This window comes from Oryza sativa, chromosome 2 (assembly GCF_034140825.1).
Source record: "Oryza sativa Japonica Group chromosome 2, ASM3414082v1".
NCBI classification, from domain to species: domain Eukaryota; kingdom Viridiplantae; phylum Streptophyta; class Magnoliopsida; order Poales; family Poaceae; genus Oryza; species Oryza sativa.
In genome coordinates this window covers 5,954,589-5,980,000 of record NC_089036.1, presented here as the reverse complement: position 1 = coordinate 5,980,000, position 25,412 = coordinate 5,954,589, and the positions used below count along the sequence as shown (strand labels likewise).

Sequence of the window (25,412 nt, the reverse complement as noted above, 5' to 3'; positions counted from 1 at the left end):
GCATGCTAACTTGAGACGATCAGACTCCTAATTGCAGCTCATGATTTTCGAAAGCGAATTTCTACAATGAATTTTACCTTTACTAAACCGTATAATAATGATAAGATTAAAATAACCTTCGCCTGTTGCAACGCATGGGTATTTTTTCTAGTTAAAAAAAACTAAAAGTCAGCTATTATCTTGCCTGAATCAGAAAGCAAATCAAGCCTGATTCTTGTTGCTTAACTATTCGTATCCGTATCAGACTATTCGAAAATTATCTGCTCCTGACGATATATGTATTTATTTTTTCTTCGGAACAGACTAAAGGCCTGTTTAGTTCGCAACCCAAAAAGTTTTAGCGTGTCACATCGAATATACGGACACACATTTAAAGTATTAAACGTAGACTAATAACAAAACAAATTACAGATTCCGTCTGTAAACTGCGAGACGAATTTATTAAGCCTAATTAATCCATCATTAGCAAATATTTACTGTAGCACTACATTATCAAATCAGGGAGCAATTAGGTTTAAAAGATTCGTTCCATAATTTACACACAATCTCTGTAATTGATTTTTTTTCTATATTTAATACTCCATATATATATATTTTCAAACATTCGATGTGATAGGAAAAAAAACTTTTGTTTGGAAGCATAAAACAATGCGCTTAGTTTTTATCCCTATTATCGCTCCTTTGCCACTGCTGCATCTTAGTGGAGTGACGAGAGTGCTACGAGACAAGGGAAGAGGGAGAGGATAAGAAATAAGCGGTGGAGAAAGAGTCCCAAACCGACGGTACTATCTCCGTCTTAAAATATAATAATTTAAGCTCTCAGGATTTGTTCTAAAATATAACAACTTCTGTACCAATATTTTCTTCCCAACCAATCAAAACTCTCTACCATTCACTTTTCCCACTACCTTACTCCCTCTGGTTCCATAATAATTGACGTTTTGAACAAGGTTGATGTCAAACTTTTATAACTTTAATCATTAAAGAAACTAGAACATATATATATTTGTCTTTCAAAGCACTGTAATAAAAGTACACATGCATTTATTTATTATATATATTATAATAGAAAAATAAAATCAAAGATATATTTTGCAGTCCGTGTCATTGTCCAAAACGTCAATTAAAATGAAACAGGAGGGAGTAGTACTCATTCAATTACAACCATCCACCACTCACTTTTATCTACTTTTTTTAATAACCGTGCCTAACTCTAAAAGGGTGTTTAGTCGCTCTCACCAAAAAAGACTTATTTTTTTAGTGACTCTCACCCAAACACCCTCTAAAACTTCTTATATTTAAGGATGGAGGGAGTAGTAGATATTTACGGATGTGCTATCTTTGACTTCTTTTTCTGGAAGTCCCATAAAAATCGGTGTCTGGGAGAGCACTGATGATCAGTGACCGGAGAAGGCACTGATGACAGCACCGATGACAGCTGAGTCCACAACACAGCCGCCTTCGCCGCAGCCGCACTTCGTCCTCGCCCCTCTCGCGGCGCACGGTCACGTCATCCCCATGGTCGATCTCGCGGGCCTCCTCGCCGCGCATGGCGCACGCGCCAGCCTCGTCACGACGCCGCTGAACGCCACGAGGCTGCGCGGCGTCGCTGACAAGGCCGCGCGCGAGAAGCTGCCCCTCGAGATCGTGGAGCTCCCGTTCTCGCCGGCCGTGGCAGGCCTGCCGTCGGACTGCCAGAACGCCGACAAGCTCTCGGAGGACGCGCAGCTCACGCCCTTTCTCATCGCCATGCGCGCCCTCGACGCGCCCTTCGAGGCCTACGTGCGCGCTCTGGAGCGGCGCCCGAGCTGCATCATCTCCGACTGGTGCAACACGTGGGCCGCCGGAGTTGCCTGGAGGATCGGCATCCCGCGGCTCTTCTTCCACGGGCCGTCGTGCTTCTACTCGCTCTGCGACCTCAACGCCGTCGTGCATGGTCTTCACGAGCAGATCGTCGCCGACGACGAACAGGAGACGACCTACGTCGTGCCTAGAATGCCGGTACGCGTGACGGTGACGAAGGGCACGGCTCCCGGCTTCTTTAACTTTCCGGGTTATGAAGCGCTCCGTGACGAGGCCATCGAGGCGATGCTCGCCGCCGACGGCGTGGTGGTGAACACCTTCCTGGACCTCGAGGCTCAGTTCGTGGCGTGCTACGAGGCGGCACTCGGCAAGCCGGTGTGGACGCTTGGCCCGCTCTGCTTGCACAACCGGGACGACGAGGCCATGGCTTCGTGTGGGACTGGGAGCACGGACCTGCGCGCGATCACCGCGTGGCTCGACGAGCAGGTCACCGGCTCCGTCGTCTACGTCAGCTTCGGCAGCGTCCTGCGAAAGCTTCCGAAGCACCTGTTCGAGGTCGGCAATGGCCTCGAGGACTCCGGCAAGCCGTTCCTCTGGGTGGTGAAGGAGTCGGAATTAGTTTCGTCGAGGCCGGAGGTTCAGGAATGGCTGGACGAGTTCATGGCGCGAACCGCGACGCGCGGCCTCGTGGTGCGCGGGTGGGCGCCGCAGGTGACCATCCTGTCGCACCGCGCCGTCGGTGGCTTCCTCACGCACTGCGGGTGGAACTCGCTGCTGGAGGCCATCGCCCGTGGCGTGCCCGTGGCGACGTGGCCACACTTCGCCGACCAGTTCCTGAACGAGCGGCTCGCCGTGGACGTGCTCGGCGTCGGCGTGCCGATCGGCGTGACGGCGCCGGTGAGCATGTTGAACGAGGAGTACTTGACAGTTGATCGGGGTGACGTCGCGCGGGTGGTGTCGGTGCTGATGGACGGCGGCGGCGAGGAGGCCGAGGAGAGGAGGAGGAAGGCCAAGGAGTACGGTGAGCAAGCTCGAAGGGCCATGGCGAAAGGAGGCTCCTCGTATGAGAATGTGATGCGGCTCATTGCGAGGTTCATGCAAACTGGAGTGGAAGAACACTAGGTTTGTTTGTACTCCTTCCGTTCATGAATAACTGTCACCTGATACTATCTGTAACCAGAGTTTAATTACTCATAATTTCGCAACAAGTTTAGAAATATTAAGATTGTTCTATGCTCTCTCCATAGTTAATGACATGGTTAACTTTATGCAGCTAAACTTTTAAAGCAACTTTGACCACCAATAACTCTAGAAAACAATGTCTAGCTAGTTTGAAAACATAAAAAAAATATAAGGTTGATTTTTCTTTATAACTATTTCTACAACCAGGAAGAAAGCCTGCGCAAATGTGCGGGCACCTTATTTCATTTAATGTTGTTTAAATTTTTATTATGGATATTTATGTGTGGATAATATTTTTGAAATATTCTTTGACATCATTTTAAACATGTTATGGTTAACAACTGGTTTGGATAGTGGTTATGATTTTATTCTAATTGCCTTACAATATAAAATAATATTTTTAAGAATATTTGCAAGATGGCGTGAAGTCGTGTTGCGGCAGCATGTCTTATTTGGCAACCTTGCCAAGGGTGGTCACTACATATATTCACAATTGAAGAAAAACCTTAGAGCTGCAAAGAAAGAGAGAAAAATACTCGATGGGGCTGATCGTAAGCACACTCATCTTCTTCTTGTTTTTTTTTGTTTTTGACATCTCTTATGTATGCATGTACGCAGAGAGGGATTAGCCTTTCTTATGAGCGAGGGATTATTTGAATATATAAAATTTAGAGTAAATTACGTTGACGGTACAAGAGGGTGTGATTAGGTGTAAAAACTTAAAAACCGAGCGTAGCGGTACAATAACTTGACTAGGTGGGTGCGCTCATGGTGCAAAAGTTGCCACGCCATTGTTCCACCTCAGCGAAAGTGCCACATTATGATTGACCATCTCATTTTACAGAAAAGTCCCTAGTAACTTTTATATTACAATCACTTCTTCGTCAGATGTATCTGTTTTCCCATTGTTTGGTACTCCCTCCGTCCTACAATATAAGGGATTTTGAGTTTTTGTTTGCACTGTTTGACCACTCGTCTTATTCAAAAAATTTGTGTAAATATAAAAAACGAAAAGTTGTGCTTAAAATACTTTAGAATTATTTTTTTACTTACTTTATTATCCAAAGTATTTTAAACACAACTTTTCGTTTTTTATATTTACACAAATTTTTTGAATAAGACGAGTGGTCAAACAGTGTAAGCAAAAATTTAAAATCCCTTATATTATAGGACGGAGGGAGTAGAAAGATTGGAAAGATAGGACCCAACGCTGCCCGCCGCGGCGTCGACGGAGCAGCCCGAGGTCACCGAGCAGACGACCTCGACGTCCTACAGGTTCGGCAACACCGGCGGCGCCATGACCAGTGCCGCGTCCGCTGCTGGCTCCTTCCTTCCACATTCGCTGGGCGCAGATCGAGTCTCCGACAACATCGAGTCCCTGTTCCCCTCCTCGTCCACAGCCAGCGGCGCCGCCTCCGCCGGACGCGACGAGTACAGGGGATCCCCGCCGGACCTTCTGTCGCGATGACAAGCAACCAGCAGACGCAGTCACGCAGGAGCTATGCCTCAATCTGGTGAGCAATTTTAGGACCGACGAAGTGACACTTCTCTGTGTTGGCTGCCTCTACAGGGGTTTGGATATTCTGCAATATATGTAACTAGAAGTATATATGCAAGTGATGTATAGTTCCTGTAGGTTCTTTTGTAAGTACTCTGGGAGTGATTGAATTATGATGAAAGTGATATAAAGGTCCTCTGTGCTTTTATTAAGTACTCTGTAAGTGATTTTCCAAATGCAATCAAAAGCTGCCTCAAATAATTTGTTTCCAAATTGGTACGAAAAATTCAGAATTGTATGCTTCTGTCTGAATGAGACATTTGGTATACTTCATGCCCAACAGCCCAAGCGATAATCTGTCATAATTTTACCAGCTTGTTTTGACCACCACTTGCAATGTAGGGAATTTCTATACGCATATATAATGTGGGACATTTTCTTGTCCATAAATAAATCCAGGTAGAAATTTTCATACTGAAATTCATGAAGAAACCAACATGCCCATAACAAAATAAAAGGTGCAAAATAAACACTGTTCAAGAACGGGGAAATCAGACTAATGTATCTTATGAAACATGTCTATCTGGCTGGTATGAAACTAAATAAAACTCTCTGACTGAAACATATGCTAATGTTTTCCACATATAATTGATTACTAGCTGTTTTCATTTTTTCTTTGTCTCCTTCCTTTTCTTTGGTTCTGCTTGATTATTTGGCATCGATTTCTTATTAGGTGGTGCATTTATCTTCCTTGGCTCTGCCATCCTCTTCTTAATTGTTGCCTTGCCCTCTTTGGTTGCGGTCGTCATTGGTGGCTCCACTCCAGCCCTTCTGTTTGTGGCAATAAAATTTGATTCCGGCAATGGACCAGGGGCAACTCTAGAAGAGCTGTTGATTGTGTTCTGCACAAAGTACTCTGAAATTGTGGAAAAATGTTTCACAAAATTACAAAATGGAGAATTGAGAAAACATTGCCTAACCTCTCTAATCAAGGAAGACAATATGGCATTGTTTAACTGGTTGTAGTTTGGCTGACTAGTTAGAATACTAGTCTGACTATTCAGAATATCAGGCATGACCTGCAAAGGCACATCATTTTCTTGAACAGGCTGTAGAGAAGGAGCACTGGCCTACTGCTTTCCACTTTATATATCTTCCTTCTTCTTCTTGCATCCCTTCTTATTGTGATCAACTCCTTGGCAGTAGCTACAGTGTATTTGCACACCATATTTGGATATTTTTGCTCCTCCTTCAAGCTCTTGACTCTTGAGGCTGCTTTCTTCTACATCTACTAGGCCTTCCGACTTTCTTTTCATAAACCGATGGGTTGACCTTCACTCCATTCATCTTCACCCAAGCAGTTTTGTCCCTAACAGGCATTATATTACTCGGTCCATCCAGCGAGCCCCCAGGTGCTAGGAATCGGCCCAAAGACAACTATCTATCGACAAACCAAACGGAAAGCATAGGAAGATAGAACTCCATAACTCGATAGGCACTTTTGTACTCAGATTATGTCGCAAGCAATCAAGATAAATATTATAAAAATTGTTGAAAAATATGACATAACGTCTGTAGCCCCCGACTCACTAGTCAATAGCGAACCAGTTGATGTAGTGAGGCAAAGGAAAAGGAAAATATCATATAAAAAATAAACAATGATGACTTAGCTTTGTAATATTCCCCTTGGTGATGGCAGAGGTGGCCAATGTGGGAACAAAGTCGTCCATCAATAACAATGAAGACACCAGTCGGCGGCGACGAAGGCGGTCGACAGTGAAAGCGAAGATGCCCACCAACGGCGGCATAATAGGCCAGCCGTGTTGGCAGAGACACCAGTCGGTGGCGGCAAAGGCAAGCCGGTCGGTGAAGACGTGGACGCCCATGAACGGTAGTGTGACCAACCAACCGTATAGGCGAGGACACCAATCGGCGGCGACGGAGGCAAGCCGGCGGTGAAGTAGTAGACACCCAACAATGGCGGCATAATAGGCCAGCCGTGTAGGCGGAGACACCAGTCGGCGATGGGGAAGGCAAGCTAGTCGGTGAAGACGTGGACGCCCATGAACGGTGGTGTGACCAACCAACCGTATAGGCGAGGACACCAATCGGCGGCGACGGAGGCAGGCCAGCGGTAAAGTCGTAGACGCCCAACAACGGCGGCATAATAGGCCAGCCGTGTAGGCGGAGACACCAGTCGGCGGCGGCGAAGGCAAGCCGGTCAGTGAAGACGTGGACGCCTATGAACGGTGGTGTGACCAACCAACCGTATAGGCGAGGACACCAGTCGACGACGACGTAGGCGGCCGGTGGTGAAAATGATGTCGCCATCTGCAACGGCGGCGGAATCAACCAACCATGGTGATGAAGAAACCGGTCGGCGACGACGAAAGTGGTCGATGATGAAATGACACCGGTTGGCAGTGGAGATCACAACTCCGAAAATCCAACTGCCACAATGTGACATGGTAGCTCTAGAGATACATGCATGCAAATAGATAGAAAATCTAGTTAGAATCCGGAAATTAATATTTCCTTAATAATGCATGATCTGTTGGATCATGAATTCTGGGTAAGCCGTAGGCGACTGCTCCCATGTGCCCGTAGTGGCCAAAAGACGTCCGTCGGCGCTGCTCCAGTATTTGGATCGCTCATAGATAAAACCTCTATGTACGAGGACGCTGCCAACGGCTCCGTCTTGATCTCAGCCGACCAGCAGAAAAACACCAGAAGAGCAAATCATAATTAGAGATTAATCTAATAAAATTGAACAAGAATAACAAACCGATCCATGTCAAAGATTGGAGCCAACAGACTCGATGATCTGATCTGGTTCGTGAATTTGTATCCTGATGCTTTGCTCGACCTTGCTGACTCGGGAAGAATCAGCCATTGGTAGTTCTGGACGAGATGATCTTAATCTGCATGTGATTGATGCTAATTAAATTGCTGATTGATCATGCTTATTGGTTGGCTGGTTTCAAGCCACATGTGTCGGTAGCAGCCTGTAGACGAACTCCTTCTGATTGGATGGTCTCGTAGGCAGCCATGCATACATGCATATGTGGCAGTGATCAGTAGATGCATGCGATCGACACGGCTGATCTGAATCTCCTGACTACATCGCCGATTAATCTTGTGACCATAAATATCGGTATCATGGTCGAGTGTTTGTTCTCTTCCGTAGATTGAATCTCTCCCAACCGGTTTGAATCCAAGTCAGAGAGCAAGAGCTTGATGAAGTTGTTGGCAGCGAGGAAGTAAAACTCCCGAAACCGAAGATGAAGCGGACGACTCGTGAAGTTGATTCCATCACACTTGTTGCCAGCAAACTCGGCGAAATCCTACCTGGCGCGCCAACTGTCGAAACATAAATTCGGCAATAATAAAAGGGGGTTGCACACGAGACCTAAAAGTGGATGGATGCGGAGACAAGGATTTAGACAGGTTCAGGCCCTCTCAATGAGAGGTAATACCCTACTCCTGTTTGGGTATTTGAATCCGCCGGGTGTAGTATAGATCTGACGATCATATGTGCTCATGCCCCCTAGAGGGCCTCCTGCCCACCTTATATAGGATGGGGGCAGGATTACAAGATAGAAACCTTAACCAATACGGTATCGGTTTACTAAATCTACTTTACAATATTATCAAACCAAGACTTTAGACCGTTCCATAATATACAAGGAAACGTAATACCCAAGTCATGATCTGTTACATATTCCATAGATATAAGTTATCCCCTATAACTAGTCGGATAACCATGCCGTGTAGGTATGGGGTACCCATAATCTCCACAAGTTGGGGTTGAAAGAGCAACATCATCCTAATTAATCGATTCCACAATATACTGATGATCCGTGTACAAAAGCAATGATCTGAACCTTGGTACTAATGCAACCATGCTGTTAGTGCTTGCATCAAAATTTATTCTCCTTAGCCCATCACTAAATGTTTTCCCAGGCAATAACCAATAAACCTTAACCTTCCTCTCAGAATTATCATATCCTAGTTGCTCAATAAAATCATCAAGCCATAAGGAAGACCATGTGTCAGTGTCGCAATGATCAAACCAGTCCACCTTCTCATCCAAATAAATTCTACTACTGCCAACTCCACAAAAAAACCCACCATGATGCAGTTCAATTGTGAATTCTTCCTCCTCATGGCCTGCAATACAAAATAATTGGTGATGTGTTATACCCGCATAAGGAAAATAATACACTAAGATTATTTGCAGATTATTGAACTAATTATATGCTGCTGATAAGGGTACAAAATACATCTAGCAAGAATTTATCATTGCCAATGTTACTCTTATATCGTATACAGCTACAGGAAACACCAATAATTACAGTACAACCAATCTCGTGGCTAGTACCATTATATCACTTCATTGCATTGTAATAACAAATAACAGGATATTCAAGTGAAAGACCAAAATAATGTAGCCATTGTACAGATCAATGAGACCTTAACTTCGTAATCATCCATCAATTGAACAAAAAATAGAAATCTACAACCATCAGCAAGTGATTTGCCATAACAAGGAGCAGATGCTCCAAGAACTCGCCGAGTCGGAGCCATCCCAAAGCTTGCGGCAATCACGTCGACAGCAGTAGTTTGTGGACTTGAATTGGTTTGGTTATTGTTTAGGGCTTGAACTAGTGTGGCACACGGAGCCCTCATCGCCGCTGCGATGTAGTTGCACGGTTTCCCTCATCGTCGTCGTCGTCGCCGCCGCCGTGTCGCCACCAGCGCAACCACCTCTCGATCACGATCACGTCAAGAAAGATGAAGGGAGATATTTGTACGTCAAGAAATCATATTAGGGGGTTTTCTATAAAATGAGATAGGTCTTTCGCGTCAAAGCTGATGCGGCAATTGTGCTAAGGTGGAATAGTAACGTGGCAATTTTTGTTTACGTGGCAAATTTTGCACCATGAGCACACCCACCTAGCCAAGTTATTGTACCGCTACGCTCGGTTTTTAAGTTTTTGCACCTAATCGCACCCACCTGCCAAGTTATTGTACCGTTAACGCAATTTACTCTAAAATTTAATGGTTGAAAATAATACATCTACCGGTTTAAGTGTAAATCAATAGCTCGATGTTTTGTTTTTCTTAAATTTTTTCTTAGATTTTTTCTAATTTATTAGAGCATCATGTGGCATCTTTGGAGTGCGGGAATGCTATTAGTCATAGCTGCAATGGATTACTCGAATAGATATAATTTAATGGTTGAAAATAATGAATCCACCTGTTTAAGTGTAAATCAATGGCTAGATGTTTTGTCTTTGTTCTTATAACTTTTCTTAGATTTCCCTAATATATTAGAGTGTCACGTGACATCTTAGGAGTGTATGTAGGTGTGTAGAAACGCTACTACTCCTAGTCAATCTACTTGCTATTGTTAGTTGTGGCTTGGTACCTCTACTTACCTATCATTTGTTAATGGTTGCCCACTTAGTATTGTTCTTTATCTTTGGTATAACACATATGCTTATTATTGGATGTCAACTAATTATTAGGTGTACAGTGTACGAATGCCTCATGAATAGTATGACTTGGTGATTGGTGGATATTGCTTTGCATTTAGAACTTATATATATGGGGATTAGTAGAGACATACGATTGATATATTTGGATATTCATGATTGACAAAGTATATTATATATTGCATATTACGTTTTCTAGTAGTACATAGATAATAAATTTAAGGCTGAGTTCTAAACTATTTATCAGATTGGTTACTCCCTTATTTATGGTGAGCATGCATGTTTCCTAAACTACTAAACTAAGTGTGTTTTACAAATACTTTCTATACAAAACTTTAAAAAAATTAATAAATCTATTTTCGGGTTTGTAATATTTAATACTTAATTAGGTGGTATTCTTTTCTCCTGAAGATAATGATGAAGATTAAATATTTTATGCAAAACGATGTGGTATTAACATTGTCAATGTTACGGATAAGGCATACCTCTTATCCTACGACCTATGGAATACACCGATAAGGTATACCTTCATGTACACGGATCATTTCCATATACAACGTTTGGAATTTGTTCCAAATTAAAAATATCTATACGAGTCAAGCGATTTCTAAAGTCCTACTTGGAGGGGATAGAGTTTCTGTTATACTGTACCAGATCAAATATTCCCGGGCCTTACTTGGGGTCAAGACGATCCATGGTATAAAAGGGACCCCAGGGAGGGGTGCAAGGCATCAAATTTCATCACCAACATACCCACCATAGTTTACGAAGCCGGAGTACGCGGAGCCAAGTCGCCGGGATATCTCGTCGAAATCATCGACTACGATCTCGTCGGTATCATCTGTTTTGTCTACTTTTCTTGTAATCTGTGGTTCCTCATCATCAATCGCATATAAAGTGGACTAGGCTATTACCTGACAAGGAGCCTGAACCAGTATAATATGTCTCCTGTCTGCTTGATATTGTACTACGTAGATCCTCGTTCCAACGTACCCCAATACTCAACTCATCCGGTCCACGAGTATGACTCGTCGACAAACGTATGATTAATTGAGTTTTAATTATTACAAACTTGAAAATAGATTAATTTGATATTTTAGAGCAACTTTCATATAGAAAGTTTTCGCACGGAACGTGCTGTTTAGCAGTTTGAAAAGAGTGCCACAAATATTCAAAACTTTATCCACTCTTTGTAGTGGAAAACGAACGGGACCTTAATCTTGCCCTGATTATGTGTGTAGTTTCGCATGCCCTAGATAAGCTCATCCAATGATCTAGATTGAATGAAGCCTAAGTAGGAGATAAAGACATCAACTTGGTGTGTGTACGTGGTTGATGTCTTTATCTCCTACTTAGGCTTCATTCAATCTAGATCATTGGATGAGCTTATCTAGGGCATGCGAAACTACACACATAATCAGGGCAAGATTAAGGTCCCGTTCGTTTTCCACTACAAAGAGTGGATAAAGTTTTGAATATATATATATATATATATATATATATATATATATATATATGATCGTAAATTTTCTAATAACATATGAATCAAGAAACCATAATATATGAAAAATACATTCATGATAAATTTAATAATGTTATTTCGACACATCAATACTATTTTACAGTAGGGATTGAATAAATTTTGAGAATGCCGCTAACAATTAGAGTTGTTTTTTTTTTCAAAAGTGCAAGTCTGATTTGACTATGTATGTACCTTCTAAAGTGATATAAAATTGTGTAATCTATATTTTTAATTTATTTATATTTGTATCCCGTTAGAACGTAATCCCGTGCTCTAGCGGTTTTCTTTGGAACGGACGAAAACTATATATGTGCTTCGTTTTTATACCTACTCCCGCTCCTTTGCCACTGCTGAATCTAAGTGGAGACTGGAGAGAGGAGTGTGCTACGAGACAAGGGAAGAGCGAGATGATAAGAAATAGGTGGTGGAAAAAGAGTCCCAGGACACTACTGTAGTAGATATTTATGGGTGTGCTAACGCCGTCCCTGACCTTCTTTTTCAGGCAGTCCCATAAAATTCGGTCTCTGGGAAACGCACTGATGATCAGTGACCGAGAAGGCAGTGATGGCAGCTGAGTCCACAGCACAGGCGCCGGCGCAGCCGCACTTCGTCCTCGCCCCTCTCGCGGCGCACGGTCACCTCATCCCCATGGTCGATCTCGCGGGCCTCCTCGCCGCGCATGGCGCACGCGCCAGCCTCGTCACGACGCCGCTGAACGCCACGTGGCTGCGCGGCGTCGCCGGCAAGGCCGCGCGCGAGAAGCTGCCCCTCGAGATCGTGGAGCTCCCGTTCTCGCCGGCCGTGGCCGGCCTGCCGCCGGACTACCAGAGCGCCGACAAGCTCTCGGAGAACGAGCAGTTCACGCCCTTTGTCAAAGCCATGCGCGGCCTCGACGCGCCCTTCGAGGCCTACGTGCGCGCTCTGGAGCGGCGCCCGAGCTGCATCATCTCCGACTGGTGCAACACGTGGGCCGCCGGAGTCGCCCGGAGCCTCGGCATCCCGCGGCTCTTCTTCCACGGGCCGTCGTGCTTCTACTCGCTCTGCGACCTCAACGCCGTCGTGCACGGCCTGCACGAGCAGATAGCCGCCGCCGCCGATGCCGACGACGAACAGGAGACCTACGTCGTGCCCGGGATGCCGGTACGTGTGACGGTGACGAAGGGCACGGTCCCCGGTTTCTACAACGCTCCGGGTTGTGAAGCGCTCCGTGACGAGGCCATCGAGGCGATGCTCGCCGCCGACGGCGTGGTGGTGAACACCTTCCTGGACCTCGAGGCTCAGTTCGTGGCGTGCTACGAGGCGGCGCTCGGCAAGCCGGTGTGGACGCTTGGCCCGCTCTGCTTGCACAACCGGGACGACGAGGCCATGGCTAGCACGGACCAGCGCGCGATCACCGCGTGGCTCGACAAGCAGGCCACCTGCTCCGTCGTCTACGTCGGCTTCGGCAGCGTCCTGCGAAAGCTTCCGAAGCACCTGTCCGAGGTCGGCCATGGCCTCGAGGACTCCGGCAAGCCGTTCCTCTGGGTGGTGAAGGAGTCGGAAGCTTCGTCCAGGCCGGAGGTGCAGGAATGGCTGGACGAGTTCATGGCGCGAACCGCGACGCGCGGCCTCGTGGTGCGCGGGTGGGCGCCGCAGGTGACCATCCTGTCGCACCACGCCGTCGGTGGCTTCCTCACGCACTGCGGGTGGAACTCGCTGCTGGAGGCCATCGCCCGTGGCGTGCCCGTGGCGACGTGGCCACACTTCGCCGACCAGTTCCTGAACGAGCGGCTCGCCGTGGACGTGCTCGGCGTCGGCGTGCCGATCGGCGTGACGGCGCCGGTGAGCATGTTGAACGAGGAGTACTTGACAGTTGATCGGGGTGACGTCGCGCGGGTGGTGTCGGTGCTGATGGACGGCGGCGGCGAGGAGGCCGAGGAGAGGAGGAGGAAGGCCAAGGAGTACGGTGAGCAAGCTCGAAGGGCCATGGCGAAAGGAGGCTCCTCGTATGAGAACGTTATGCGGCTCATTGCGAGGTTCACGCAAACTGGAGTGGAATAGGATATCGCGTTAATCTCACAATGAGACGATGAGCTTGTAAGATTTTCAACTGCATACTCCATATAGCAATTTCTACCGAGTAGTCGCTTGCTTTGTTCAGGTTCGTTTTCCACCGAAATCCGGAAATTTCGGGGTCACCGAAATCACAGAAATTTCAGGAATATCGGAACGCTTTTTTGCAATAGAAGTCTAGAAGCTACATGTGAATGTTTTATAGAAGCGAACAATGTTACATTTAGGACAGGAAAAAAAAGGTGAAGAAACTGACAGAATTGTGTTCTTGTTCTGTTGTTGCAGTGAAGTGAACAAGGTTTATCTGCCACTACTTTGGAGGATTCTTTAGTTAATTCGACGACTGTTCTTCAGTTTGCGACAAATGTGTTCCTCGGCATTGTGATTCTGCTCCAATCAAGGGAAGGGTATGACTAGTACAGAGGCTCGCGAACAAACGATATATATAAACGAGGAGAATCAGTTCATGGCCTAGAGTGGCTACATAGTAAGACTGCTGAAAGGTCGAAAGAATAAATGAACTTCTCAGCTCATATCTTCCTAAAGGATCAAATCTATAGGTGCGGCAGAATGGCTCCAAGCCCAACGACGAACTGTATTAGAGCATGGCCAATAGTATAGCCAACAGCTGACTCCACTTATATTATTTTATAGCTAATAAAAGATAACTAGTACAATAGATTAGCTCTTATGTAGGCTGCATCTCATTGATTAAATAATTAATTATACACCCACGTAAATGTGTATGATCAAAACTAAACTTTATCTGTGTAGCCATCGGTATGCTGTGAACTTGTGATATCAACAAGAACTCGAAAAAAATGATTAGGCTTTAGATAATTACTACTAGTGAAATGTTGATGGAAAGATCTAAATCTTATCACAATTGCATCGCTCCTAAAATCCATCTACTCTGTGTAAATAAACAACATGCATATATCGAGAGAAGAAGGGAAAAGGAACAGAGAAAAAGATCCCTAAATCCACCGACACAACAGAACTCAGAACCACTTCTCCTAGCTGCTTGTTTGCTTCAATCAACGGAACAACCACAAAGCGGCAGGAGATCTGGCATGGCGACAACGCCTTCTCCTTCTTCATAAGGAGAGCATTGATATAGCGGGCAACAAGCATCGATCTGATGGCTGAGCAGGAGAGGAACATGATCTACAAGGTGCATGGGCTTTGATCTGGCAACAGCGGCGGAGCTTCTGCGGCACACGTGGTTTCCAACGGCGGTGGAAATTGACTCCGATGAACGGCGGTCGGGCTCAGGTGGAGGAGTAGGCGATTTGTGCGGATGGAAGAAGTGGTTAGCAAGAGTGATGAGAGCCGATGTAGGGAAAAAAGTCACACGGTATCGATGGGGTTCGGTGTGGCCCCACAAAGCCCTTTTTGGGAATTGCTAAACATTAGTCGACAGAAAACATACCTCCAAATCTTGTAAATTTTGGTTCACTAGATGTGCTTCGTGATTCGTGCATCAACTTCTTCTCCTCCAACTCCGGCGGGTTCCCCTTTTTCTCTGGCTCCGGCGATACCCCCAACTCCGGCAGGGAGCCGACAAGTTAGGGTCCCGGGGTGGGGTGGGGGTGGGAGGGGTGGGAGGGGGAGGGGGAAGAGTGGGGAGTTCGCCAGCTTTATAGGGATTGTCGTGGGAGGCGGCAGCCCGGCGGTGGGCGGCGGATCGAGCGGGCGGTGAGGAGGCGGCGGCGCCGCCGAAGCCGCGGGGTCGGGAGCGGGCGGTGGGCCGGTGTAAGCGGCGGGGGCAAAGCGGAAGGATTGATAGGAGGAGGCGGCCGGTGGTGGCGCCCCGCCGTCGGAGACGGGGAAGACGGCCGCCATCGGCTTGAGGAAGAAGAGGACAGGGAGGGGAGGGGAGGGGGCCGGCCGGGAAGCCTCGTCGGCACCGTTGATTCCCTTCGGCCAGCCGGCGAGGCGGCCGGCGGCGCGTTGGGGCGATGGCGGCGGGGGATCGGGCGGTGGGGGAGCGGCAGCGGCGGAATGCGCGAGGGGGAGGGGGATCGGGAGGAAAAGTTAGGGTTAGGGCTGTGCACGAATCTCAAAGCATATCCAACGGTCCAAAATTAGAAAGATAGGAGGTAGGATTTTCTGTCAACAGATGTATAGACAGTCCCTAGTTTTTTATGGCGGAATCGCATGTGTAAGTGCGCAATCGGCGGGCATAGATTAGTCGCCCGTTACATTCTCTCTCTTCGATTCTCTCTCCTTCATGCATGAATTTAATGATATAATATATTTTGGAGTCTGCTGAGTAGAACTATTGTACCTGTTCTTACTCTCCAGGATGAAGCCTCCAGTTTTAGGGCATGCACGGAGACAGTGATAAGTTCACGGTGCTAGTGTGCCCAGCGTACCTTGATTAGGGAAAAAAAAGTTACTTTTTTAATGCTTGCACAAAATTTTCGAATAAGACAAATAATTAAACAGATATCAAAATATCAATGACGGCTTGCATTGAAAACCAGAGTATGAAGCTAGTACTTATTAAGTTTGCCTTATAGCTCATAAGCCGCAACAAAAATTTAATTTTGAAAACTTAATTTTAGAGTTGATTTAAAGTTTTTTAATCATAGCTTATTTTTTAGCATTTGTTTTGTAACTCCCAAAGGACACATATATACAAGTTTTACTCACAAATTATATTTTTATTGTTAGTAAACATTAGGCTAGCCAATGGCAGCTATACGTACAATTATAATAATATAGTATAATAGAAGTGTGTTATGATTCTGGACGAACCAGAAAATCAACTACTCCCTCCTTCCCTATTCCCTAAATACTTGACGCCGTTGATTTTTTTAAACATGTTTGACCGTTCGTCTTATTCAAAAACTTTTGTGAAATGTGTAAAACTATATGTATACATAAAAGTATATTTAATAATAAATTAAATGATAGGAAAAGAATTAATAATTACTTAAGTTTATTTTAATAAGACGAACGGTCAAATATTTTTTAAAAAATCAACGGCATCAAATATTTTGGGATGGAGGGAGTACATTCCAAGCATCCTTCGCATTGCTGACATTAATGTCCTTGAAGGATTGACCGAGGTCGCTGTCTGGATCTAGCCAATGGCGAAATCCATTTCGCTGCCACCTCACTAGGGCATGGGAGAGCTGTCCCCAATGAACCATATATTCTGCTTGATCTAAAGCTCTCCTCCTCCCACCGCCCTCGTGCCCTGAACACCTTCCAAATCACCTTGAACTGCAGAGCTTCGCAGATCATCACATGGAGCCTGACGAACGCCCGCCGGAGTTCTTCCACGGTGGTCTTGGCGGCGTCGTAGCTCGCCAGCATCACGACGGCCTCCATGGCGGATTGCTTCCCCCGTGGCACTTTCCAAGGGTTCTCATTCCCTCCATCGATCAGGTCCATGTAGTTATGCGATATCAGCAATGTCATGGCCTAAACCGCCTCTGAAGTCCGGCATTAGGTGCGAAGTCACATAGACTTCTCTAATGTAGGACGATTTATATGTCCCACCCTACGGCAGGGCGGGAGGAGTATATTTCTGAAAAAACTTTAAAACGAGAATTTATTTTTTAAATGTAAATATAAAAATAAAAAAATTCAGTGAGTGAGCACAATACAGTACTGTGTGGTACTGTAGCAAAGATAATACCGTTACTAGCGATGAAAACAGTCAGAAACAATTGGAAAACAACCTCAACCATTTTCATAACCATATTTTTCTCGCAAATGAAATCGAAAATGGTTAAGTCGGGAACGAAAACAATATCAGAAAAATCGGAAAACCAGAAAAGGAACAATAGAAACGAAAACATATTGGTACATGTCATAAATCGGTAACAAATACGAAAACATTAAACTATAAAACATATTTTTAACTTTACATAAGTGTTTTATATGTATAAATAAATTCAAGCTTATACTATACACATTATAAATTAACACCATTTTAGCCATGCACTCGAGTTAGAGATTTGATTGAAGAGTCAATCAATCTCTAAACTGTGTCAAGTAGAGACATGTTCTATAAATATTTGACATATTTAGAAATAAGGTGATTACCATATTCTGAAAAATGGCAGCTTCCACAAGAATACGGTAAATATGGAAACAATCCATTTTTTTTACCATTTCCATTTTCGTTTCGGTCGATTACCATTTCCATATGGCTCGGCGGGTAGAAAATCAGAAACGAACGTTGGTCGGCCAAGAATTACCATTACCGTTTTCACCCCTAACCATTACCACCTCTCTAGGTCGGGCTGAGAAGCACTAGCTTATAAGGATGGATTGCCGAATACTTTAACGCAGGATTCACATCATTTTGTACGAAGCAAGAATGAAAGCGCAGTGTTACAGTATAGGTATGGGCCCAACATTCACTTGGGCCTTAAACCGGTTTTAGGCCCTGGGCGTTACAATTAAGTACTGAAACTTTACAGATGCACCATATAAAGAGATTCGGATGAAATATTATACTATACTCTCCAAGTTCATACTTGTAAAATCCATATTATCTTCTGAACGTCAACTTGGAATGTATTTGATAAAAACCATATTATCAACTTGGAATGTATCTGATGTGAAATGTGTTCGCCATGTTTCTAAAATCCATATTAATTATCAACTTGGAATATATCACTGGTGGACTAAAGATAATTGTAAAATCTTTATGATCTTTAGTCCCGGTTAAAAAAATTACACCAACCGGGACTAAAGATCATTTTTAGTCCCGGTTCAAAGAAGTTGGTGGGTACAGTTAATCTCCAATTATCTTTAGTCACAACCGGGACTAAAGATCTATTTTTAGTCCCGGTTGTTTATACCAACCGGGACCAAAATAAATTATCGATATCTTCTCGGTATCCCCTCCCCTTTTTTCTCTCCTTCGTTAAAAACCACCGAGACTTAGTCTCGGTATCCGCCTCCTCCCCTTCTTCCTTCTTCCTCTCCCCTTCCTCCCCCTTCCGGCCTTCCCCTCTCCTCCGATCCCCCTCCCCGCCTCCTCCTCCTCCTCCTTCCCCTCTCTGCTGCGGCCGGGCGGCAGCGACGAAGCGAGCTGGCCGCGCGGCGGCCGTGCGGCGGACGGTGGCGGCGGCCGTGCGGCAGCGGCGGAGCGAGGCAGCCGTGCGGCGGACGGGTGGCGGTGGCGGCCGGTGGGGCCGCGCCCGACGGCGGTGGAGCGAGGCGGGCGCACGGCCGTGCGGCGGCGGCCGGGCGGTGGCGGCGGAGCGAGGCGGGCGCACGGCCGTGCGGCGGCGGCCGGGCGGTGGCGGCGGAGCGAGGCGGGCGCGCGGCCGTGCGGCAGCGGCGGAGCGAGGCGGCCATGCGGCGGTGGCTGGTGGGGCCGCGCCCGGCGGCGGCTGGCAGGCGGCCGGCGGCAGCGGCAACCCATTTGCACATTTGTGTGGATAGTTTTGTGATTCATTGCACGTTTGTATGGATCTGTGATGTGTGTGATATGTTTGTAATTTTTGTAGGATTTGTGATGTATTTGATTTGTATGTATAAGTAACTTTAAGATTTGGGATGTTATTTTGATTTGGGGATTTGGGTTTGATTTGAGATATATATCCCACTCGATTCGGGAGAAAATAAAAAAGAAAAAAAAAGAAAAGGGGACCATCTCACTGTCGCTTCCCTCTTTTTAGTCCCGGTTGGTGTTATCAACCAGGACTAAAGATCCCCTCTCTTTAGTCCCGGTTGATAACACCAACCGGGACTAAAAATCGATCTTTAGTCCTAGGTATCTGAACCGGGACTAAAGATAGCGATCTTTAATCCTGTATTGGTAGTCCCGGTTTGAAAACCGGGTCTACAGGAGGGTTACAAACCGGGACTAAAAAGCACTTCTCCACCAGTGTAACTCACTAGAACGGATACCATCATCTCAATCGGGCGGTAAGCCCCATCTCAATCGGGCATGGCGTCCGTCACAGGCTACAAGTCACAGATGTGAAGAGTTATCTCAATCGGGCAAACGACCGTCACGGATGAATCTATCTCAATCGGACCCTAATTAAAGCCCGTCACAAATAGCTTTGACCTAGACGACCAGTCAAACTATCGCCCGTCACAGATGACCAATCTCAATCGGGCCACAACTAGCGCCCGTCACAGATGACCCTTATCTGTGACGGGCATTAACTATAGCCCGTCACAGATGACTCATCTCAATAAGTTAATGCCTGTCACAGATGAGTATAATCCAAAAAAAATAAATCTTATTTTTTTGGCTAGCCATGCCGTGCCGTCCCGTCTTTTCTAGGCCAGTCTTTTTTGTCCTCACCTCAATCGGACAAACGACCGTCACGGATGAATCTATCTTAATCGGACCCTAATTAAAGCCCGTCACAGATAGCTTTGACCCAGACGACCAGTCAAACTATCACCCATCACAGATGACCTATCTCAATCGGGCCACAACTAGCGCCCGTCACAGATGACCCTTATCTGTGACGGGCATTAACTATAGCCCGTCACAGATGACTCATCTCAATAAGTTAATGCCCGTCACAGATGAGTATAATCCAAAAAAAATAAATCTTATTTTTTGGCGTCCAAAGTTCTTTGAAGATCGGTTTCCGAAAAAGTAGTTGTAATTTGTTGGTATGAGTATCCTATTAATCCTATTAAGCCCTAGGCGATGATGTCACACCCCAACATCCCCCATTCATATACATTCATTCACATCTCCTATTGTATAACTCATCGAGATCTACAACTATTGTATCGGTCCTTTGTACAAATAAATTCATTTGAACAATTCAAATTTTGAATTTTCAAAATTTGACAACTTCGAACAAAAATTGGGGTTAAAAAATGATTTCAAATGGAAAAGTCACCAAAACTAAAGTTGTAGAACTCATCGAGGTGCAAAATTTTTGTATTGATCAGATCAGATTTGATGCAACATATTTGGAAGTCAGGCCCCTTCGACTTTGAGGTGCAAATTAATCTTTTGCTTGTCTCCTAGCTTAGAATCGCCTATGGATTGTTGTTGTTAATTTATAACTTAGAGGTTGGCCAAACAATTAGTTTTGTCCCCTATGCATCGAACCTCGAGACATCTCATCACTTGTTCATGAAGAGTAGATTAGTTAAAGCCATCCGGGCAGGAATAAGCATGTGCTTGACTGAAGTTTCTTCAGCAAGCCCTCCCTCGACCTGTTGATCAGTATTGGAATGGGAGTCACAAGATTTCATCAGAAAAGATGCAAAGGGCTCAGGACCCTCTTCTTGCTAGTCTGCTGGGGAATTTGGATGGAGTGAAACAATAGAAACTTCAAGAAAGAGGGATGGTCATTTCAGCGAATTGTCGACAAATTCTTTTTTACGAGATCAAGCAGTGAAGCAGCTGCAGAGCAAAAGGGCTGGTACAATTCTCTCGAAGAGAGCTGTTTTTTTGTTAGTTTGTATAGCCTCTGGCTTCGGTTCTATTTTGTCGCTCCTATCAAAATTTGTACAAAATAGACAGTCATGCCCATGTTTACAAGTACCGATAATGCTGGTTATATTTTTTTACAGTTACACAGGAGATATATTTTATAAATTTTGGTTGAATAAATTGTTTTTGGTATATATAGTTTTCAAACTTTCAATGTACTCCTACGATATATTTTATGAAAAACATGTATTGCACGTGCACTGTTACTAGTTCTAACTAAAGGTTATCAAGATAATTACATGCATCTACGTTAATTTAGAAATTGTTCCTCACGATAATTACATCTAGATTAATTTAGTAGTACTATTAGGAGACGGGGTACTCTAATATTTCGAGCGCTAAACATACGTCAGGTCTAGGCCCACCCCACCCCACGTCACGTCATCCCACTCCCACCGTTGTCGGAGTAAACGATTTACTCCGATCGCGCGCCTCTACCATCCACCCTTATTCGAGTAAATATTTTACTCTAATGTAATCCACCCCCACCCTTGCGCATATATAGTAAATCTTAAACTGCCTTACTATCATGTTTATCTATATATATATACGGAAGATTCTTAACTGGACCCACCATCCCCTTCCATTCCTCTCCACCACCCGGATTTTTTGGATCTGACTATCACCGCATGGAGAGGGGCCATTTCCGGCGATGGCACCGAGGGGAGGCCACTGCCAACGAGGGCAATGGCATTGGAGGTCGCTACGAGCCGGCGGTGGCGGTCTAGCGAAGTGAGAGGCGGCGCGGTATCTGTAAGGAGAGCTATGGACAGGTGACAGGCAGTCAGGATGTGCGCTCGTGACGGCGTGCTCTAGATCTGTGACGTTGTCAATCTGAATATGGTGTTTGAGATAGAGACATATTCAAAATAATTGGATGCCTCTTCAGCTACTACACAACTTATGCTGCTTGCAAATGCGAGAGACGAGATGAAGAGCGAAGCAAGATGAAGACCAGTGATCGATCTATCCAATTATACATAGATTTCACTCATTTCACACCTTAAGCATCATCGAGGAGGACGGGGTTCATCGCGCATTCAAATTAACTAACTACTAGGAGCAGGTTGTTGGCTACTACCTCCGTCTCATTATAGGTGACGTTTTTGACTTTTTATTTGCAACGTTTGACCATTCATTTTATTTGAAAAATTAGTGCAAATATAAAAAAAAATAAGTCATATGTAAAATACTTTTGATAATAAAGCAATTGACAAACAAAATGAATAATAATTCCAAAATTTTTTGAATAAGACGAATGATCAAACATGGACAAACAAAAACAAAAAAAACAGGTAATATGGGACGGAGGTAGTACATAATAAGACTGTGAAAAGCCAACGATCTTCTCTCGGAACCTCCTAAAGAATCGAATATATAGGTGAGGAGGCTCTCAAGCCTGACGAACTGGACTTCTCCAGAACAAATTAAGACGCCAATTTTGGCGTGTGCGTGCCTGGCATACCTTGATTAAGGGTCGAGGCTCATTGCAGGCATCACCGGTGAAGTGTCAAAAGAAATAGGTACCTAGACTATCAGAGACGATCATCGGTTTGGCGGTTCACCGGTGAACACTAATAAAAAAAAGCCCACAGAGATCGGCACTATAGGTGCCGGAACACATAAAACCGACACCTATAGTGCTTTTCCCTCATCCACTGACTGAAAACATATAAAACTGGCACCTTTAAGCCACTATATGTGCCGGTTCTAAAGAAAAACCGACACCTATAGTATAGGTACCGGTTTTTTTAAAAAAAAACCCGACACTTTTAATATAGTATAGATGCTGGTTTTTTAAAGAAAAACCGACACCTATAATACAGGTGTCGGTTAATTAAAAACCGGCACCAATAATAAATTTTAGGTGCCGCACCTATCCAAATCGAGCCGAGCTGCCGAGCCGAGCCAGGCCGATGCATCGGCCTTTATCAGTACAACCTTATCTCTCCATCTCTATCTCTCGTCTCTCTCTCATCTCTATCCCTCTTCTCTCGCCTCCCTCGGCCTTGTTCTCTCTCGTGCGCACGGCGGTGGCCTAGTGACGACAGCCCGGCGGAGGCAGCAGCGCCGGCGGCTGCGCCCTCCCCTCCACCGGATCCGGCTGGAGGGGAGGCAGCGATGCCCGAGGCGGCAAGCGGTGGCACAAAAGGGGAGGCAGCGGGAGGCGGCGGCGCCCTCTCCTCCGCCGGATCCGGCTAGAGCCTTGCTTGTGGTTTCTTTTTCTGTCTCATCAAAGTAATCCTTGATATCAAAAGAGAACAGATCAGCCAAGACCTACAAAAGAGAAATTTGAAGATAGTTAAATATCAAACAGTTTCAGCCGATCTGGGTCCTTATGTCAATGAAAGACTTACTGGGATGGCAGGAGCGGCTGGTTGTTCCTCTTCTTCAACATGGTGGCTTCCTGTAGCCGATGGGGTACGGTCGCTTCACATCTGTTGCACAGGTGGTGAAAGAGGAGGAGGAGGCTGCAAAAAGACAAAGTGTTATGTAAATACCGGCTGTGATCAGATAAGTGAGAGGATTTATATACGACAATCTTACTGGTGGAGCTGGTTTAAGTGTTGTTGCTGCCGATTTCTTCTTCACAGTAGTCTTCTTTTTCTGCAAAAACGAGATTTATAAGTAATCGGCTATGAATAAAATGATTGCAAGAGGGAATTAATGTAAGTGATTTACCCTTGAAAATGAGCTGGAGCAGAAGGAGTTGGAGGAGTTCGCTTGGGTGAAGCCGATGGAGTTTTTTCTGTGTCACTTCAGCTGCAGCTTGATCAACATCCTCTTCAATATCTTCTTCATCCAAGGCTTGCTCGATGGATGGATCTAAGGCAGGCAGGTCATCGGCTAGCTTAGGCTTATTCTTCTTGGTCTTCTTTTTGGGAGCCAGAGCCGATGAATCTATAGCAGATGCCTTGGTCTTTCTCTTCCTGCCGATATCGGCTGGTTCTCTCATCTGCCCTTGAAGCAGACTTGATGTCTTGGGGGCATGGTAGCCGATGACGGGAGGAGCTAGTCCACCACCGTTTGGTAAAAGGCCTGGAGCATATTCTATGTCCCTGCGGCTATTGCTCTTGCGTGGAGGAGAAGATTCTGTTGTCTGCAAGGTAAAGGGAGAGATTAGTCAAGATTCAAGTCAGCTACCAATTATTCAAGCAAAATTGACAAGAGTAAAGATATACCTGAGGAATGACATCTGGAAATAGGTTTGTCATATACATAGAAGCCGACTAATGGAATATGTGTTGCTTCCATTCTCCCCACCATTTGTCAAAATTTTTGCTCCTAAACCTTGCCAGCTCTATGTTCTCGATACTGCCCAAAGGAGGTCCTGGGATGTTGAGTAGCCGATCCATCATCAGGGTTGATAAAATATCTCCTCGGCATTGGATTTTATCGGCAAAGAACAAGCCGATTGAGAGTTGGCCCATTCCAAATTGCCTAGCTGAACTCATTGGGTGACAGAATTCATAGGAGACTTGAATGTTTCTTCCTTGATGGATGCCGACAGGGAGAATGCATGGGCTAATAGCAGCTAAGAAGACTTCTCTGGATTTGTCAAATTTTTCGGAGTTGATATCCTCAAATCTGAAATCTGCTGGAAGATTCAAATTGGCTGAATCTTCATATGGGAACCAAACCCGAGCATCTTTCTGGAAGCCTTCGTAGAAGCTACAAAACCAATCCTTGAGCAATTCAGCCGATAACTTTGCTCCAGCATCGGCTGGTGTGGATGCATATTCTCTATAAGACATGCACCTACGGTGGGTTCGTTCTTCCCCATCATCATCTGTGATCGGCTCCAATCTAGGGAATTCAGCTTCTGTCATAGCTGGCCGATTGACAGCTTTCATGGCTACCAGGTTTAGCCAAGTTTGCAGCAACCACCATGGTCCACCTACACCGATGATTGAGCCGACAGCTATCTTGGCCGATGCATTGTTCAACATCTGATACAGGTAGCTGAGGAGGATTTTACCTAAAGGAAATTGCCTCTTTGTCTCTAGGGCTTCGGCTAAGAACTGCCAGTTGGTTGTTGGGCCGCAACTTGATCCACAGAACAGAAACTTTTCAAGCCACATCAGGAGGAAGGCTACATGTTCTCGGGGGGTGACAGGTCCTTTGCCCATATATGCTGCTACATAACCAGACCAGTCACCTATGCTTTTGGTTCTGAAATCAAACTGGTTTTTGGTGTTCAGGCTCATTGGGTTAGCCGATGAGGTCACATCCAAGCCTGTGATCATAGTGATGTCGATCAAAGTTGGGGTCATCGGCCCTTGGTTGAATAGAAAAGTGTTGATGGTGTTGGACCAGAAATAAGTGGCAGTGGCCATCAGGGGTTCATCTTTAGCTGAAAGAGTATCGTGTAAATTACTTGAGATAGAATATATTTCTTCTAAAGATCAA

General features: G+C 45.3%; 2 protein-coding genes across 6 annotated transcripts; both read left to right on the top strand.

The window, feature by feature from the left end:
* The first annotated feature begins 1,339 nt into the window (after nt 1–1,339).
* LOC4328678 (UDP-glycosyltransferase 73C3) lies at nt 1,340–4,756 on the top strand. Of its 5 annotated transcripts, none has more exons than XR_010739216.1 (3): nt 1,356–2,925; nt 3,403–3,536; nt 4,156–4,756. XR_010739216.1 is itself a non-coding variant. In XM_015767111.3 (2 exons), exon 1 carries the CDS (start codon nt 1,420–1,422, stop codon nt 2,923–2,925), a length of 1,506 nt encoding a protein of 501 aa, XP_015622597.1. In that variant the 5' UTR covers nt 1,340–1,419; the 3' UTR covers nt 3,403–3,872. The 5 variants fall into 5 exon arrangements, 3 of the variants coding, with proteins under 3 accessions (XP_015622597.1, XP_015622598.1, XP_015622596.1); XR_010739217.1 differs by having other exon boundaries at nt 3,391–3,536; XM_015767111.3 differs by lacking the exon at nt 4,156–4,756 and having other exon boundaries at nt 1,340–2,925; nt 3,403–3,872.
* A 7,230-nt stretch (nt 4,757–11,986) lies between these two features.
* On the top strand, nt 11,987–14,310 carry LOC4328677 (UDP-glycosyltransferase 73C3). The gene is made up of 2 exons (XM_015767289.3): nt 11,987–13,579; nt 13,841–14,310. Exon 1 carries the CDS (start codon nt 12,068–12,070, stop codon nt 13,541–13,543), a length of 1,476 nt encoding a protein of 491 aa, XP_015622775.1. The 5' UTR covers nt 11,987–12,067; the 3' UTR covers nt 13,544–13,579; nt 13,841–14,310.
* The last annotated feature ends 11,102 nt before the right edge of the window (nt 14,311–25,412 follow it).